The sequence below is a fragment of the Epinephelus fuscoguttatus genome, linkage group LG20 (assembly GCF_011397635.1).
Source record: "Epinephelus fuscoguttatus linkage group LG20, E.fuscoguttatus.final_Chr_v1".
Classification (NCBI taxonomy): Eukaryota; Metazoa; Chordata; class Actinopteri; order Perciformes; family Serranidae; genus Epinephelus; species Epinephelus fuscoguttatus.
Genome location: NC_064771.1, coordinates 34,784,686 through 34,804,674, shown reverse-complemented (window position 1 = coordinate 34,804,674; position 19,989 = coordinate 34,784,686). Strand labels below are relative to the sequence as shown.

The 19,989-nt window shown below is 41.7% G+C and overlaps 1 protein-coding gene across 2 annotated transcripts in view; it reads left to right on the top strand.

The window, feature by feature from the left end:
• The first annotated feature begins 5,529 nt into the window (after window positions 1-5,529).
• Window positions 5,530-19,989, top strand: part of ankfn1 (ankyrin repeat and fibronectin type III domain containing 1) — a 162,153-nt gene continuing 147,693 nt past the window's right edge. Inside the window, exons 1-4 of one of the 2 annotated variants that reach the window (XM_049563232.1) lie at window positions 5,530-5,716; window positions 9,116-9,243; window positions 13,732-13,977; window positions 17,725-17,939. In XM_049563232.1, the coding sequence (XP_049419189.1) occupies window positions 9,128-9,243; window positions 13,732-13,977; window positions 17,725-17,939 (577 nt within the window). In that variant the 5' untranslated portion in view covers window positions 5,530-5,716; window positions 9,116-9,127. Of the gene's footprint in view, window positions 5,717-5,996; window positions 6,117-9,115; window positions 9,244-13,731; window positions 13,978-17,724; window positions 17,940-19,989 lie in introns of those variants that run through there. The other variant, XM_049563233.1, reaches the window with a different exon arrangement.

Here is a 19,989-nt window from a genome sequence, read left to right as displayed (position 1 = left end):
TCTTTATAAACTAAAATGAACCTAATTATGTATGATCAGCTGGGAAGCCAAGTCCACTATATATTCACATAAGTGCTTACATTCAAATAGACAGGTCATGACAACACTGTTGCTCGGTGACAAAGAAGATGTTGTAAACAATTCTGTTTTAGAGCATAAAGCGTAGACAGTAAAAACATGATGTAATTCAAACAGAATGTTCCTGATAATTCTTTTCTTACAGGTTCAAACTGACCTGCAGAACCTGCTCTGAATTGTCTTTTAAAAAAATGCTGTTTTAGTTATTTGTCTTTATTTCTTCGATAGTATGTTTGAGATGCTCTTATGTCTTCAGATAAATTTCCTACACTGGTTTAATCTTCTATCACTCTACTTTTCTACTGTGCCTGTGGTCATTTCAGGTGGATTTCTTTTCTGCCTGAGGAAAGGAGACCTGATGTCAGAAATGACTCCCTACTGTAACCATACTGACGTGTGGTGGTTGACAGGGAACATCTAAACAGTCTTAATATTGATAGATCAGGAGACTTCCGGCTGTGCGATATAGGAGACTACCACGCTGTGGGAACGCTCCCTTAAATTTTGCATAATTCAGTGCACTATCTCGAAGTTTACCCTACTTCACCATATAACATTATACAAACAGACACTTGCATACGATAAGAAAGTTCGATGGCTTGAAAAATGTCACGACAACAACGACAGGCAAAAGGAGGAGGATCTACAACGACTCCAGCAGCTGAGGCTAAGATGTCGGATTCGCTAACTGTTGCTAGCTTAGTTCACGAACTTGAAAAACACAGAGAAAGCCTGACTGCAGAATTGAAAACATACCTCTCTGCATCTTTGGAAATCTCCCTTACACCTATACGAGAGTCCCTTGAAACCATCAGCGCTGCTTCGGACTCACACAACCAGAAGTTAACAACCATGGAAAATACTCTCAACATCCACAGCAACAAGCTAGCCGAGTTAACAACAAGACTCAATCAGCTAGAGAAAGCAAATGCTGTGCTAGCATCCAAAACAGAAGACCTGGAGAACCGCTCCAGAAGACAAGAGAAAATTTAAGAATCGTTGGCTTACTCGAGGGTCTTGATGGAGGTTCACCAGTGAAATTTGTTTACAGCTTCTCCAGGCAGTTGTTGGAAATGATACTTTCCCTAAGCCTCCAGAGGTGGACAGAGCACACCGCACTCTAGCTCCAAAACCTGCTGCAGGAAAACGTCCATGAGCTATCATCGTGAGATTCCATTGATATCAGGACAAGGAGCAGGTGTGTCCTTGGGCGAGAGCGTAGAAGCAGGATCCTTCTCTTCCCCGACATGAACGCAAGCCTAGCTAAGCAATGAGCAACATTCAAGGACATCGAAGCTAAACTATGTTTTCACAGAGTAATACGGTACAATTCAGTTCAGTTCGGTACTTTTTCTGTTTTCACTGTAAAAAGTTGTGGATAGTGGATGGAGAGAGACTCTCACTGCAGCCTGTTTTGTATTTTGTTGTGAAAATGTGGGCGTGCAGCCTCATTCTGTGGACGATAAACCAGGTGCAGACTTCCATCTGTGTCACCGCTGATGAGGAAATACAGCGAGTGCTGGACGGAGCAGTGAGTGACAACAACCCCGCCCACATTTAAGAGGACTGTCTGAACACACCGAGGGTCTAGGTACCATGTCTGAAGGGTCACTGCTGGTTCCAGAGGTGCTGGACTGAAAGGGTTTGGTGGAAACATGGCTTGATGCGAGCTCTGAGATCTCTATTTTGGCCCAATCCCATTTCTACCTCTTAATTCTTCCACTTGGTATTGAGTGTCCTCGTTTGCGAGATAACCTTTGATGAGGGAAGTGAGAAATATTAGTGTAGAGATCTGTCCCTAAGAAATGGGATACCACTTCATGCACATCGGTGTGGCCGACATGCAGGCATAAGTTATGCGTGGTAGCGGCACAGGATACCGGTAGTCATTCAGGTTTGAAAATGCCGGTTCCAGCACTTGTGTTGTGGCATGTGCTATGTTTATTCTTCTCGGTCTGATGAATCAACAGAGAAGAAATGCTGAAAATAGGAGGCGCCTACGACGTCTTCTAGTTCGGAACGATTTTGTTCGGGTAAGTTGATTTGTTTAAATAATTTGACGCTGTGTTCAACCGAGCTGCTGATGAGTTTACGCTAGTCCAACCATCTGTTGTTTGTATAGCCTACATTTCGATCGTACAGTAACAAATTGTTTCCCAAAACTTGCCTAAGTTGCTGACTTCACAAGGTGTTCTGGGAAATCTCATCTTCCACTTCGTTGAAAGTGTGGGTCAGGGCTCCCTTGGAATCTAGGGTGTATTTTAAGTGTTTGAAACCACTTCCACTACCTCAATTCTGTTTTGGGACACCACTAGCCTACACGTGAACGCGCACAACCAAGTGCAAGTGGGTATTTCTAGGGGAAGTGTGGGTATTGGGACAGGCCCTTAATGTTCTCCCATGCAATGTGTGTGCTTACAAGTGTTTCGTCTTTCCAGTCCCAGAAGTTCTGTGATGTGCTCTTTTCTATCTGTGCTGTCGTGTGTTTGGGTTTTTTGTTTGTTACTGAAAATTGAAAACTAAATAAGATGTCTTGTTTTTTTTTATTTTGGTTTAATGAAATTGGGTTGAGGATATTTGAAACATCTTCTGACATTAGAATTTCATGCTGTATAAACATCATAACGTTTTGCAGATGCTGGGTTTAGTTTTTCATCAAACACACTTGACCTTAAGATGACGTTGGTATGAGACGTCATGGAACTCTAAAGTTTTGCAGGTTCTTTGTGGGAAGACGTTGGATTAACGTCTGACGTTCTGATGATTTGCTCCTGCGTGCTGCCATGTGACACCATAAGATCCTCACCGTGTAATTATTCCTGCTGCTTGTTTGTCCCAACTGTAGATAATTACACCAGCAGCTTCTTAACATAAACAGCCTTCTTCCTGTCTGCAGTTATCTGACTCTGCTCCCAACATGGACGCCAAGGTCTCTTGTTATCACTGCACAGTACAGCCCAAACTAAAACCCCTTTTAACAAGTCTTCACAGAGGGACATGTTTTCAGCTGCGGTCCATCTCATCTGAACATTTCTGCAGTTTTATTTCCCTTTTGGGAGATCTAGTCCTCCACCACATTTCAAAGGGTCCCATCTTTCCCTGCTCCCCTCCTTCTTTCCTTCCTTTTTCTTTTTCCATTCCTTCTTTATTCCCTTTATACTTTCACTACCTCCTCCTTCCTGGTGTTCTTCTTCTTTGTTTTGTTCACATTCCATTTTCCCTTTGTTTCCTCTTTCGTTCCCCTTTTCTTGCCCCCTTCCTTCTGTCCAACTCCTTTCCATCTTTCACTCCCTCTCTAATATTTCATTCCCTCCTTTTTTCTTTGAACTTTCCACCTGTCCTCCCTCCCCTCTTTTTTCCTTTTCCCCTTACTGTACCTCTGTCCTCTCCTTTGATTCCCTGTCTACTTTTCCTTCCTTCTTTCCTTTCTCTTCTCCCCTACCTTCCTTATTTGAAGTGCTTCCATTTTTCTCCCGTCCCTCTCTGTCCCTCCTCCATTCCTTCTTTCATTCACTTTTTATTTAACCTTCCTTCTTGTCTACCTTTTCCCTTTCTCTCCATCCTTCCTCCTTGCCTTTTTGCATTCCATTTCTATTTTCCTTCCTCCTTTCCTTCCTTCTTTCTTTTCTTCATACCCCATTCCCTCCTTTCCTACTTTGACTCTCAGTCTAGTTTTTCCTTCCTGTCTTTCTGTCCTTTTCCTCTCTCCTTCCTTCCTCCTTTCACCCCGTTTTTTCTTTTCTCTCCTTTTCTACTTGTACGCATATTTCCTCCCTTTCATCGTCCATCCTTCCTTCTTTCATTCACTTCCCAGTTGCCTTCCTTTTTTCTTTCCTTCCTCATCTTTATTTCCCTTCCTTCTGTCCCTCCTGCTGTCCTTAATTCACTTTCTATTTATCCTTCCTTCTTTTCTCCCTTCTCCTTGTCTCTCCATCCTTCCTCCTTGCCTTTCTGCATTCCATTCCTATTTTCCTTCCTCCTTTCCCTCCTTTCTTTTCTTCATACCCCTGATCTCTCCTTTCCTACTTTGACTCACTCTCTAGTTTCCTTCCTTCTATCTCCACCTTTCCTTCAATGTTTTCCTTCCCTCCTTATGTCTCTCCCCTTTTTGTTCTTTCATTCACGTAATTGTCCTCCCTCCTTGTCCTCCTTTTCCCTTTTTCTCCTTCCTCCCCCTTTCCTCCATCCTCATCTTTCATCTGTCCTTTTGTTCACCTTCCAGTTGCCTTCCTTTTTTCTTTCCTTCCTCTTCTTTATTTCCCTTCCTTCTTTTCTCCCTTTTCCTTGTCTCTCCAGCCTTCCTCCTTGCCTTTCTGCATCCCATTCCTATTTTCCTTCCTCCTTTCCCTCCGTCTCTCTTTTCTTCATACCCCTGATCTCTCCTTTCCTACTTTGACTCACTTTCTAGTTTCATTCTCTCTTTCTCCACCTTTCCTTCTCTCCTTCACTCTGTCCTTTTCCCCTTCTTCTTTCACACACTTCAATGTTTTCCTTCCCTCCTTGTCCTCCTTTCCCTTTCTCTCCTTCCTTCCCCCTTTCCAACCCCATTTTCCATCGTCATCGTCCATCCTTCCTTCTTTCATTCACTTCCCAGTTTTTTCTTTCCTTCCTCTTCTTTATTTCCCTTCCTTCTGTCCTTGATTAACTTTCTATTTATCCTTCCTTCTTTTCTCCCTTTTCCTTGTCCCTCCATCCTTCCTCCTTGCCTTCCTGCATCCCATTCCTATTTTACTTCCTCCTTTCCTTCCTTTTTTCTTTTCTTCATACCTTCATTCTCTCCTATCCTACTTCGCTTTCTAGTTTCCTACCTTCCTTCCTTTTCTTCTCTCCTTCATTCTTTCATTTTCCCTTCTTTCTTTCACATACTTCAATGTTTTCCTTCCCTCCTTATGTCTCTCCCCCTTTTCCTGCTTTCATTCACTTAATTGTCCTCCCTCCTTGTGTTCCTTTTCTCTTTCTCTCTGTCCTTTCCCCTTTTCACACCCTTTTCCATTTTTCTTCCTCCTTCCCTCCTTTCTCCAGTTGCCTTCCCTTTTTCTGTCCTTCCTCTTCTTTATTCCCCTTCCTTCTGTCCCTCCTCCTGTCCTTAATTCACTTTCTATGTTCCTTCATTCTTTCCTTTTCATTCCTTTTCTCTTTCTCCCTCCCTTCATGCTTTTTATATTGCTTCCCCGCTTTCCTCCTTTAAAATCCCTCAAGCTGGAACATGAGTCATTTCTTCTGTTTCTTTTTCCCCAGTAGTAATTTTTACTGTAGATGTTCATACACCTTCATTATACCAGCCTCACACTTGTTTACAGTGTCAGCAGCAGCTTGTTTTGGACCATCCTACAGACTGTGCCAGTTAATTGACTGCTGCTGAGTGTGAGTCAGGACAGTATTGAGGCTCGGCCGCTCCCAGATGTGGGACTGGGCGTCTGTGCGGTGAGTTAACCGCAGTGAAATCTGAGCCCGCTCAGTCCGGCCTGGCTCACTGTATTTTGGGATGTTTTACATGGGGCAGGACAAAGACACGTTACCAGGCGGGAGCCCAGTGTGAGCAGATGTTTCTGCTCTGGGGAAAGAAGGAGAAGAAGAAGAAGAAGAAGAAGACGAAGAAGAAGCGACATTTCTGCAGAAGAAAGAGGACTCAAAGACGGTAAACTCCTCTTGGTTACTTGTGCTGTGGTGTGTGTGTTTAACTCTGCAGAGCTGTGAGGAAACAACTTCACGGACACAGTGTGACAGTGAGCTGTGGAGCTGAGGGACAGCTGACTGAATGGAGACTGATGGATAAACGAAACCGATGTTTGAAAGCACAGAGAGAACTTACGGAGGCTATAAATAGTGCTGTGTGTTTGAACGTTTGCTGACATGCGCTTTAAATAGGATTTAAACTGTGTTTCAATGTGGTTTTTTTACTGGTTTAACTGGTGTGTCGCTTTAATCGCTCCGGCCGCGGGTGTTTCCACTTTTAATGACTGACTAGCCAAAACATTAGCCACGTGTGGTCGCACATTAGTACCACCCCTCCTTTTCCTGCTGCATTGACACTATGGGTGATTTGTTTCTAATTATTTACTACAAATTACAAATAAATACAATTTAAATGCCAATTATTATCATCCCTAAACACTTCACACACACAGCTTAACCGCATTTCTAAATGACTGCAGGAGAAACATTGTTGCTTAATTGCAACAGTACTTAACGGTTACCAACGGCTAACAAGCTAATTTACAAGTTAAAGATATATTACAAACTAGCTAACAAAGTAATGTCTGGAGCTAATTAACGGTTACCCACCGCTAACAAGCTAATTTGCAAGGTACATGACAAAGTAGCTAACAAAGTAATGTTTGGAGCTAATTAACGGTTACCAACGGCTAACTAGCTAACAGTTACCTCTCAAGGTGGATAACCAACTAGCTGTTGAAGTAACGTGAAGGTTATTTCGGGAGCCAATTAACGGTTACCAACTGCTAACAAGTTAATTTACAATGTAGATAAGTTAACAAACCAGCTAACAAGGTAACGTTTGGAGCTAATTAATGGTTACCAACAACTAGCTATTTTTTAAGGTGGGTAACCAACTAGCTGTCGAAGTAAGGTTAATGTCGGGAGCTAATTAACGGTTACCAACGGCTAACTAGCTATTTTTAACCAACTAACTGTTAGCAGTCGAAGTAAGGTTAATGTTGGGAGCTAATTAACGGTTACCAACCGCTAACAAGCTAATTTACAAAGTATACTTAGGTAGCAAACCAGCTAACAAGGTAACGTTAATTTTGGGAGCAAAGTAATAGTTAGCAACAGCTAGCCAGCTGTTTTTTAAGTTGGATGACCATCTAACAAGGTAATGTCAGGAGCTAATTAAAAGTTTCCGACCACACGCACACACACAAAAAATTCAAGCTAAATAACCAACTAGCAATCAAGGTAAGGTAAATGTTTGGAGCTAATTAACGGTCACCAACCGCTAACAAGCTCATTTACAAGGTAGATAACAAACTAGCTAATAAGATAACATTGGGCGCTAACTAACGGTTATCGACTGCTAACTAGCTATATTTTTCAAGCTAAATAACCAACTAGCAATCAAGGTAAGGTAAATGTTTGGAGTTAATTAATGGTTACCAACCGCTAACAAGATCATTTACAAGGTAGGTAACAAACTAGCTAACAAGATAACATTGGGAGCTAACTAACGGTTACCGACTGCTAACTAGCTATGTTTCAAGGTAGATAGCCAATTGGCTATCAAGGTAAGGTAAATACTTGGAGCTAATTAACAGTTACCAACCACTAACAAGCTAATTTACGAGGTAGATAACAAATTAGCTAACAAGATAACATTGGGCGCTAACTAACGGTTACTGACTGCTACCTAGCTATTTTTCAAGATAGATAACCAACTAGCAAACAAGGTAATGTTGGGAGCAAACCAACAGTTAGCCACAGCTAGCCAGCTGTTTTTTCAGTTGGATAACCATCTAATTTACATTAATGTTAGAAGCTAATTAAAGGTTACCAACCATTAAAAAAAATAATAAGGTAAGGTAAGGTAACAAGCTATTGTTCGAGGTAGATAAGCAACTACCTAACAACGTTATGCTGGGAGCAAGCTAACAGTAAGCAACAGCTAACCATCTATATTTTAATTTAGATTAAGCTAGATAATCAACTTAGCTATCAAGATAAGGTTAATGTTGGGAGCTATGTAACAGTTACCAACCGCTAACAAGCTAATTTTCAAGGTATTAACCATCTAACGAACAAGGTATTGTTAGAAGCTAATAACCATTACCAACTAGCTATTTTACAAGGTAGATAATCAGCTAGCCTACAAGGTAATGTTGGGAACTAACTGAAGGTCACAACAAGTTATTCTACAAGCTAGATAACCAAACTGTAAACCAACTAACAAGCTAATGTTACTAGCAAGCTATTACCTAATCCAGTAATACATGAGCTAGCTTACCATGTACTAATAATCTAATGTTATCAGTTAGTTTACAAACTAATGAACAAGCTGATGTTACCTGCTAGCTAACCAACTAATTGACAGCAAATTTTACCACCAGTCTGGAACTAACAAGCTAAGCTGATAACTGCTAACTAACCGCTTAACAAGGCAATGTTACAAGCTAGTTAACCAACTGACCAACAAGCCAATGTTACTAGAAAGCTAATAACTAACAAGCCAATATTATTAGCTAGCTAACCAACTACTAATAATTTAATGTTAGCTGCTAGCTAATAAGCTAATTACAAAACTAATTTTAACAGCACTCTGGAACTAACGGGAACTGCCCATTGGTCTGACATCCCATTGTTCCGACCATATTAAACCCATCGTTCCAAAGTCCCGTTGTTCCGAAATCATCATGATGCCCTGTGGTTAAGGTCTGGTTAGGGTCAGGAAAAGATCATGGTGTGGGTTAAAATGAAAAAGAAAGTGACAAACTCATAAGCTGTGAGCCTGCTTCGCCTCAAGCCTTTCCCAGCTGACTCAGAGCTGGTCGCGGCGCATCATCAAGGTAGAAATACGCCCACCGGGAGCCGTTCAGCACCGCGGACCATCGGACTAATGGGATATCGGACCAATGGGCTGTCAGACCAATGACATGGACCCGAACTAACAAGCTAATAACACCTGCTAGCATACTAAATAACAAAACTGTGCTCCAAGCTAGTTAACCAACTCATCAACAATTTAATGGTACTAGAAAGCTAATAACTTAATATTATTAGCTAGCTAATCAACTTTTAATATGCTAATGTTACCAGCTGGTCAACTAACTAATTAATGAGCTAATGTTACAGCCAAGTGCCATAAAACAAAGTCAAAATACAAGCTATCTTAACTAAAACCTAACATTACCCACTAACTGACTTTGTGGAGTGAATCAGGCTGCTGACTTAGTTACCTGTAGTTCACCTGTATAATAATTTGCTGCCTTATGTTTTCAGGGTCCTTTGAAAGCTGTCAGTGTTTGTGTAACAGCGGTATTGTTGTGTTTGGCCTGTTTACTGACCCATTCTCCTCTCCTGACAGATATGGCTGAAGATGTCCGTGGACTCTGATAACTCCTGTGTTTTGCTGTCATCGCGAGACTCCAAGACTTCCTGCGTCTTCCAAAACGAAGACGAGAAAGATGACATCCCAGGAGTGGGAGAGGAGAGGTAACTCACTCTGAGTAATCGCTGCTGTATTGTGTTTGGGCCATAGACTACGAATATTTCTGTCCATAGGAAATGGTTATATTGAATAGTTGTGCACTTGCGTCATCCCAGGTTGTCAGCTTGGCTAATTGTGGCTGCATTTCAGTACGTTTGGTTGTGTTCTGGAAGTTAGGAACTGATCCTAACCTCTACGTCACATTTGGCTTCTGTAGGTTTTGGTGGTGCAGACTAGGGTTTACCATATATGCCGAATTTGCTGCTGGTCTCTGTTGGCTACAGTCAAAACTTAAAAAAAAAATATTTGGTGACAGTTTTGATAATTGTTTTTCAAAATATTTTATCCTGCAAAAATAGTAAAAATCTGCTGGCTGTGGCTTGTGAAGCTTTGCTACTTTTTTCTTAAGGGTTTATCAGAAGGTTGGCTTTGATAATGTTTTTTTATTCAGTTCTTTATTAATTCTTTGCCATTTTTGAACTAAAAAAATCACAGATTCTTCAAAAATGGAATTAATTCATTAGCTGATAATAAGAACAGTCGTACCTCAGGTGCTATCCGGTGAACCAGGCTATGTTTTTACTAGTTTTGAGCAGAACCATTGTTGTCAAGGATCTGTCATCAACGGAAAGTGTTGCACAATGCTCAACCGAAGTTAACTGTAGTAGCAAGATGGCAGATTGTATTTATTTCCTGCACTGATTACACACTACTGATGTTGTCATGATTTGTATTCAGGTCAAAGAAAACATGCTTTATCTTGGTTCCAGCTGGAAGCCAACTTTTTGGGTTCTGAACTATTTTAATGTAGGTCAGAATGCTCTGAATGGTTAAAACTTAGGTGCAATAACTGCGGAAAAGGAGGGAGAAGAATGGTGAGGCAAGGCAAATATATTTATATAACACCTTTCAGCAGCAAAGCAATTCAAAGTGCTCCACTTAAAATAACAAAAGCATCAAGACACGGTGCAAAAGAATCATTAAAAAAGGATGTTTAACGAGGCAACAGATAGGATTCGTTTTTTTTTCTCGCACTGTCGCAACGACCAAATTGACCATGGGGATCAGAGATAATCAATAAAATGTAGGCTGTAAAGCCACCAGTATACCTCTGTGTATATGTAGAAAGAGAGGGTGTGTGGACACTCTGCTAAATAAATGAGTAAAGAGACCGAGCAACAATTATCAGATTTATCTGAAGAAAAAACAGATAGTAATGCAAATAATTATAGCGAAATGCACAGTATCACTGTCCAAGGGCTGCCGTAGAATGGCAACCAGGATGTCAGCTGACCAACACTCGCTACCCACTCCCTGGTTGCGGCAATTTGCGATGCTGGCCAGCTAGGAATGAACTAGCAGCCAGTACAGTACAGTCCTCTCTGGTCTAGCTAACATTTAGCCGTGTTACTTACTGATCCATTAGAAAGAAAGCTAGCTGGACATGGGTTTTGAAGCCTCTTTGGTCACGGAGCTCCCTCCATCTCTTGAACGCCTGACTGAGGTTTACTCTTGTTTTTCCTCTTCTTTTATCACTCTCCTTTTTGCTCTTCTTTGCCTCCTCACACAGAGGAGCTCCTTTTCTTTTGCTAGGCTGTTTTACACTTGTCTCCAAACTTTGTCCGTCTGCTATTGTGCTCGTGACTCAACTATCTCATGCCCAACTCCTCATAAGGACCCGCTCCAGTCCCTGATTGGCTGACCGACCAATTTCACAATACATGACGCGTTTCCTGCCGTAAAGCAGATTTTTTCCGCGAAATTTCGCCCCCAATGGCAGAAGCTTATTAAAAAGATTGCAAAGCCACTAAGAAACCTATGTAAACGCTGATAGTCTGATTTTACTGTGGACACTACCCTGTGCAACCCACATTATTTTCATCATGATATACAGTACAGGCCAAAAGTTTGGACACACCTTCTCATTCAATGCGTTTTCTTTATTTTCATGACTATCTACATTGTAGATTCTCACTGAAGGCATCAAAACTATGAATGAACACATGTGGAGTTATGTACTTAACAAAAAAAGGTGAAATAACTGAAAACATGTTTTATATTCTAGTTTCTTCAAAATAGCCACCCTTTGCTCTGATTACTGCTTTGCACACTCTTGGCATTCTCTCCATGAGCTTCAAGAGGTAGTCACCTGAAATGGTTTCCACTTCACAGGTGTGCCTTATCAGGGTTAATTAGTGGAATTTCTTGCTTTATCAATGGGGTTGGGACCATCAGTTGTGTTGTGCAGAAGTCAGGTTAATACACAGCCGACAGCCCTATTGGACAACTGTTAAAATTCATATTATGGCAAGAACCAATCAGCTAACTAAAGAAAAACGAGTGGCCATCATTACTTTAAGAAATGAAGGTCAGTCAGTCTGGAAAATTGCAAAAACTTTAAATGTGTCCCCAAGTGGAGTCGCAAAAACCATCAAGCGCTACAACGAAACTGGCACACATGAGGACCGACCAGGAAAGGAAGACCAAGAGTCACCTCTGCTTCTGAGGATAAGTTCATCCGAGTCACCAGCCTCAGAAATGGCAAGTTAACAGCAGCTCAGATCAGAGACCAGATGAATGCCACACAGAGTTCTAGCAGCAGACCCATCTCTAGAACAACTGTTAAGAGGAGACTGCGCGAATCAGGCCTTCATGGTCAAATAGCTGCTAGGAAACCACTGCTAAGGAGAGGCAACAAGCAGAAGAGATTTGTTTGGGCCAAGAAACACAAGGAATGGACATTAGACCAGTGGAAATCTGTGCTTTGGTCTGATGAGTCCAAATTTGAGATCTTTGGTTCCAACCGCCGTGTCTTTGTGAGACGCAGAAAAGGTGAACGGATGGATTCCACATGCCTGGTTCCTACTGTGAAGCATGGAGGAGGAGGTGTGATGGTGTGGGGGTGTTTTGCTGGTGACACTGTTGGGGATTTATTCAAAATTGAAGGCACACTGAACCAGCATGGCTACCACAGCATCCTGCAGCGACATGCCATCCCATCCGGTTTGCGTTTAGTTGGACGATCATTTATTTTTCAACAGGACAATGACCCCAAACACACCTCCAGGCTGTGTAAGGGCTATTTGACCAAGAAGGAGAGTGATGGAGTGCTGCGGCAGATGACCTGGCCTCCACAGTCACCGGACCTGAACCCAATGGAGATGGTTTGGGGTGAGCTGGACCGCAGAGTGAAGGCAAAGGGGCCAACAAGTGCTAAACACCTCTGGGAACTCCTTCAAGACTGTTGGAAAACCATTTCAGGTGACTACCTCTTGAAGCTCATGGAGAGAATGCCAAGAGTGTGCAAAGCAGTAATCAGAGCAAAGGGTGGTTATTTTGAAGAAACTAGAATATAAAACATGTTTGCAGTTATTACACCTTTTTTTGTTAAGTACATAACTCCACATGTGTTCATTCATAGTTTTGATGCCTTCAGTGAGAATCTACAATGTAAATAGTCATGAAAATAAAGAAAACGCATTGAATGAGAAGGTGTGTCCAAACTTTTGGCCTGTACTGTATTTAGGAAAAGATGCTGTCTGTTGCCTCTTTAAAGGAAAGAACTAGAGAATAAAGCATAAAAAGTTAAAATATACTAAGACTGGTATAGAATAAAAGAATAAAAGTTACAGTGCAGTTTAAAACAATACATTACTGTGCAGTGTAAGAATGAATGAATATTTGATTTAGTAAAAGGCAGCTGCAAACAGATAAGTCTTCAACCTTGATTCAAAAGAAGTGAGAGTCGGTGCAGACCTGCAGTTTTCTGGGAGTTTGTTCCTGATATGTAGAGCATAAAAACTAAACGCTGCTTCTCCATATTTAGTCGTGACTTTGGGGACGCAAAGCAGACCTGTCCCAGAAGAACTGAGAGGTCTGGATGGTTCATTGTGTAGCAGAAGGTCAGAAACGTATTTGGGCCCCAATCCATTCAGTGCTTTGTCAACTAACAGTAATATTTTGAAGTTGATTCTCTGCCAGACAAGAAGCTGGTGTGAAAACCTCAGAACTGCAGTGATGTGATCTACTTTCTGGTCTTTGTGAGGACTTGAGCGGTAGCGATCTGAATCAGCTGCAGCTGTCAGATCCTTTTATCCTTGATATGTTCTCAAGGTGACAGGCTGACTGTGTCATTGTCATAATGTGGCTGTTGAAGTTTAGGTGGTGAGGGTGAATCAGAACAGTAAAGCTGTGGGCTATTCAGCAGATCATTGTCTGTAAGGAGGTGGTTTGACCTCCGCCCTCTGGGAGGAGCCTCAGGACTTTAAGGTCAAAAGGCTGAAAAACTAAAGGTGATGGAACTTTTTCCGGTTATTGCTCTTCCACCTTGAAACAGCCTCCCACACAGTGTCAGAGAATGTAAATCATTTTACATCCCCTTTATCTTTTTACATTTTTATTTTTAACAACAGGTCTTTTAATTAAGTTTTCTGGCCACCTGCAGCTCCAGTTTGTAGTTTGAAGGATTTAGGATTGTGTCTCTTCTCTCGCAGTGTTCTGGAGATGCTGAGCTACTCCAAGTTCTCCAACCTGGAGACATGGCTGTGTATGCCGTCCTCACTACTGCTGCCCAGGGCCCTGGACTCCACCCATACCTCCTCATCCTCTTCCTCTTCCTCACATGCATCCAACCACTCCTCCAATTCCCGGCCGATCTCCTCCTGTTCCTCCTCGTCCCCGGCCTCTAACTCCCGTCGCTCCACCTGCAGCGATCCAGGAGAGACTGACACACTGCTCAAGTAAGTCTTTGGTTATCAAGTTTAAAGGTCAGCTGAAGATTTTAAGTTGGTTTTATTCCTTCAGAGTATACTTCACATAAATGCTGATTATTACTTCCACCAGGGAGGTTATATTGTTGGGTCAGTTTGTTTATTTGTTAGCAGGATTGCAGGTAATCTACAGGTCAGATATTCATGAATCTTTGTGCAAGGGTGTATAAGAGGCCAGGGAAGAACCCATTAAACTCTGGAGTCCATCTGAATTACATGGTGAACACAGATTGTTATTTTATTTTGCTATTTTCATAGTTTTTATTTATTTATTTATATTTTTTTATTTTGAACCACACTTTCAAACGATGTCTCTTTGACATAAGCCCAGAGTTGCTCATGTGAAGCAACAGCTGACGATCATACTGATTATTGAAGAGGCAATAGATGGTGGGAGTCCAATCAGATGATTTGAGAGGCGGACCTTCTGTGGTGGTCACGACAACAAGTTTACAGTTGGTTAACAATAGAGGAGAAATTGGTGGTAGCCGTTGCTGGATACCCAGAGCTGTATGACTTTACAAACCACAGTTACCTCCATCTCAACAGAAAACAGCAGGCGTGGAAGCAGAAAAGTGCAGCACTTGAAATGTCCATCATGGAGGAGAAGCTCCTGGACCAACTGGTGGTACTCCCCATGATCCATTTTTTAGGGTCTCTGTTTATCTGCTGACAGCCTCTCACCCTCAACCAGAGCTACAGACAGTACCCTCTGCCTCAACATGTCAGCAACTACACACTGATTACTGTGAAATAGATAAAGTTTATAAATAAATAAACAGTATATTTGATTGCACAGAAAAAATCTGACGGAAGTGATTTTAATCGGGTCATAAAACTTCCCTTAATAATTTAGTTAAGAAGACAAGGCTGGAAACATTCTATGTTTAACTTCCTGTTAACTAATCTCAGTACTATTCATCTTCTTATCTGTGGCTCTCAGCTCTAAGCCCATTGGTTCCTATTGAGGATGTAAATCTTTCAGAACATGAATATATATTTTTCAAAAAGGCTCAGTATTTCCCTAAAAACGCTGGTCACTGTAGTGTTTCCATCAGTCTTGCTGCATCTTGCCAAAAAAGTGTGTGTGGGTTTTTAGATGCACGACAGTCAGACAAGTCATTCATGTGAAGCATACTGAGGCCTCAAGAAAATACCTTTGCAGACGGAGACTTGAAAGTTGTTTGAGGTAGCTCAGGTTATCACAGTGTTCCCTCAGATCGCTTGTTAGAATGTTTTACAGTAAATGACCACAGACTGCACTTCCAGTAGAAGATAATGGTTCTGATGGCAACCATGTGTCTTTATTTAAAGGTGTTTAAGTAGAGTCTCAGCTGCACCGGTTACCTAAAATAAAGTGATGTGTTGGAGCTGTGGTCAGTCCAGAGACTTCTCCTCCTCCAGCCAGCAGAAACATTGTTCCTCCGTTGTTGTAACTCGTAAAGTATTTGTCTGGCACCATGGTGATGGCAGTTATGTAGGGAGCGATAAGCCAAGAGCCTGCAGGGAGCCTGAGGGGAAACATTGGTGTTTATAGATGTGGGGGAAATGTACTGCTAATATGAGGAAGTGCAGTCATTATGACTGTGAGGGCTTTTTAGGTGGAAGTACAGAGAATGTATAGGAACATTTGTTTGGGCTGCTTGTTGGTTATTGAAAGATCAGCAGATAAAAAGGAAAGTTTTCCATTCCATCGACCAGGAGCCAAACTTTCAATTCTCTGGACAGGAGGTTTTAAACATGTCTGACATGCTTGACAAGGCCAATTATTCCTCTACTGACAAGAAATATCATCTTAAAGCCTGTTCTGGCAGGTGTTATGTGTTCTCTTCCTTTCAGTCAGATCTGTGGCTGACTTCTGACTTGAGCTAGAAGAGCAGCATATTTGCGCTCTCTGGAGATTTGCCTCTGTGGCAGCAAGATTTAGGTTTGTTGTTGTGTTTCTGTGTGATGTTGACCAAGGAGGGTGGAGGGAATGCACATCCAAAAAATGTTTTAATTGGTGCTGGATCAGAAAATCAGCTAAGGCAGGAGTCAGACACAAGATCCCCACGCTGTTTCACAAGCTCCCAGGAAACTTTGACAGTGTCTTGAGAAGATCTCTGTTGGATCAGAATGTTGAATAACTGAAATTTCTGGGAGCTTTTGACACAAACATCCACTTTGACTCAAGGATGAGGTGAAAGGTTTAAGTCACTGTGATATCTAAAAACATGTTTTTAGCCATAAGTCAAGAATTATGACAAAATTTCACAAAAATATGAAGTGATTACATCTTATATCCAAAAGGTCAAAGGTCAGCTTGACTGTGACATCATCATGTTTTAACATCATATCTCAGGAACAGAAGGGGAGACATTTGGTCAGATACTGAATTGGTGACTCTTCTTGAAGCTGTGCTGACTGTATAGATCTTCTGTGTGTGAAGCATCCATGTTTTCACTGACATGGATGGAGACTGTAACAACTTGACTGCTTCGTGGGGCCAAACAACCAGAAAGCGGTAATTATAGTTCAAGGTATTGTATCGAAGTTAGAAACTCTGCAAAAACATTGCAGTCTAATGTGATCTGCAGGTGTGTTTCATCAGGGATTTTGTCAGACCCTGTGTTTAATCAGTGTTCTTAATCTGAGCTTGTTCTGCTTTTAATGCATTGTGGCTCTTTTTTACTTAATGGGATGAAGCAGACAGAACATTTAAATGAACTAATACAGCAGTTGAATCTTGTTGTTGAAATACCAGCACCTGTAGCAGGTCTGGAGGGATCTGTCAGTCTGCTTCACACAAATCTTTCATGTGTCTGAGCCAGAGAAGAGTTCAGACAACAATAGCTCACAGAGCCCCCCGGATGTTTTAGGTAGAAGATGTTGGCAGAATTGGCTGGATTTTCCTACTGCAAATAAATGCAACACTAGTCTCCCCCTCCATGGTTTCATTGAAGGTTTCCTTTCATTTGACACAAAGGCGTCCTGACTGATCAGCCTCTGCTGGATAAACTGTGATATCTGAAGCACTTGACTGCTGATAACACACACACACACACAGTGGGGTAAGGTAACACTCCTGTCGGGCACTGCACACCGAGAGGACCTTTCCCTTCAGCTGTGGACCTTCACTTCAGTCATGTGTGATTATGTTTCCTGCTCGGACCCTGATGAAACCTTTTTCTGTAGTTTTGAAACAAAACAACCTCTGACTGGGACTGTGGTCGAGGCGTCAGGTGTCATTTGTAATGTTGATGTTATTTGGTGAAACGTGTGGATGACAGATGTTGAGTTGGGCTCAGCTGTTAGACTTTGTCTTGCGGAGGAAAAAGAAGGGAAGCCGTAAGGTCAGAAGATCATGGAGGAGCCGCAGCTACATCGTCTCAGAGTCCAGGTATCAGGATGACCTGACGTACATGTATGAACTCTGTTTATAGACACCAACAGGACGCTTCATGAACAGTCACAGTGCATACAGTAGCAGCCATTTAAGATGTCCTTACTGTTGTACTGTAAACTTGATTCCCAGTGTCAGGTTTACTATTTAATTAATCACAATGCTGCAAAGTTTCCTCACAAGGTCTTTTTCATTGTCCATAGTTAAATTGTTCAGGAGCTTTTGATCGTATCGCATGATCTTCATCAGCAGATACAGTTTGCAGAAAAACTGTACTGTCAACTGAAAAATAAGTTTGATGTGATTTCCCTAAATCTGCTCTTCGATCCCTGCAGGTCATCGGACAGGGACTCCACCTTCCTCACCCCTGCACTGGGCAAGGAGATGCCATTTCTGGCTACGTCTCTCCTCCCCATCCTCTCTTCCACCCCTGCTGCTGCTTCTGCTGCAGTGCTGTCAGCTGGAGACTCCACCTCCCACAGTGGCGTCAACATCAGGAAGCGGCGGCGGCTCGCTGCCAGTCCTGGAGGACTCCATTGGAACTCTGCAGGTGAGAACATTTAAATTAAACTTAAATTTTTATTAATAATCTCTGATGATCTGCACAAAGTTACACAAAGCGCTAGTCTGTGTGTGAGGAAAAGAGTATTAATATATAGCCGACAGTATATAAACACATTTCTCCTTCGTTGTTGTTGAGCACTTGTACATATACTCAATTTACCTATGGAAGTAGATATGTCCATTTCAAACGTTGTAAGCGTCACTGCCCATGTACGTCCATGTGTCCTTTATTATGGCCAATAGACGGCACTCGAGGGCAGAGTCCAAAGTTGTACACAACAACAAAGGTGGAGACAGTGGAGGAGGTTGGAATGTTGTACATTTTAACGACGGCAGCATTACATGTGATCATAGAACTCTTTTCACTATATCACTGATTCGTTGTGTTTCGTCATTTTTAAATGTCTTTTTAAATTGTCTTTGCTTGAACTACACGACACTGCCTTCACGATCCGTGGTGGCACAGTATCTGTATCCAAAAGCTTTCAGATAACGTGCGCAAATATGGACAAAATGGATGCAGAGTACGGACAAATGGCTCCATCTGTGTCTGTACGTATCTGATGACGAGCAAGCAACACTTCTGTACTATGAGTTGAGGTGGAGGTGTTTCTATAGAGGCACTTGTCGCCATCTTCCATGTGTTGTTGTTGGTAGGCGCTCAACTTACTCTGGTATTTAACAGCAAACTAGGACACTTCAGGTCTGGAAGAACTGCATCCCTGGTAACTGTCGTACTAGAGGTAAAAGAGCACCTACATGTTTTCAGAATTTTGGCGTCAACGTGGTGCCAAAATATTGGTTCTATTGACAATGACAGTTTCAAATTAAGAAAAATCTGAACAATATGATCTTCATTAAGGGAGGATTTATTGCAGGATGCATTAATTATGTTCATTTTTCTCTCAGGAGGTGATAATACGTACAATTTCCAGCACAGTCAGGGGAAAGAAAAGCAACCCAGTAAAACATGATTAATAAAGCGTAGGACTTGTGTCCTGTAAAAGGCCCCTGACTGTTGAGTGACAAATCTGTCAGTGGGTTTGTAACCATGGATACAAACATGAAACCAGTGTGTGAAGTTGTGGACGTGCTGTCATGTCATACACCCTCATCCACTGTAACTGGTCTTGTTTATACTGTCCAGGGGCTTCACTTCCTGTGTTAGCCTGCGTGTCTTTTAGCTCCACCCTTCTGGAGAATGATAATGAGCTTCCTGTTGAACAGATTACAGCCAGGCTTCTCGTCTTCAGTAGTTTCAATAGTTTCAACCTTTTTGGCTCGTTAGCGTTTGAAACAGAGCTGTGTCCGTTTGAGGTAAAAGTGTTTCAATGGAAAAAAGACAAAATTATCCAGATTTTGTAGAGTCTTAGATTTATGTTGCGGCCCCTTGAGAGGGTCCAGACCCCCAGATTGGAAACCACAGGTCTATATTGAGGATTGTTTCAGAGGGATCTGCAGCTATCATCTAAAATTTTTAATTTCCTGGTTTTATATTTTATTCTCTCACTCTTTTTCTTCTGTGTGTTCACTCTGTTTGCTCTGATGGTGATCCTGCATTTTGCGTCCAAATGTTCATTCAGAGCCACTTTCTGACCTTCACACTGTTAATTTCATCTCACAGCACCTGAATGTGACCACACTGCAGCTACCACTGAGGACACTGAGGTCATGTCCTCTGTAGAATTTCAGAGAATTTTAATGACCTGAGGAAACAATTAACATCCCACCATCCACAATAACACACATGTTCCACATGTTGAAACTTATAAAGCAGATTCTGGTATTTAACTGGTTTTAGGTAAAAATAAATACCAGGGTTATGTTTGTGGCGTAGGGATGTGTGATTGAGCTTAAATTTGACAAACAGCAGAACATCCACAAATCTGAGTTAGATTCAAAACAATTATAATCAAAATAATGTCAACAAATAAAACAATTAATAGATAAAGAAATATTAATTCTGGTCAGCCGCTTGTTTGTGCAGGTGACTTCAAACATCTTGTGTTATAGCTGACAATGAAAAAAGAAAAATC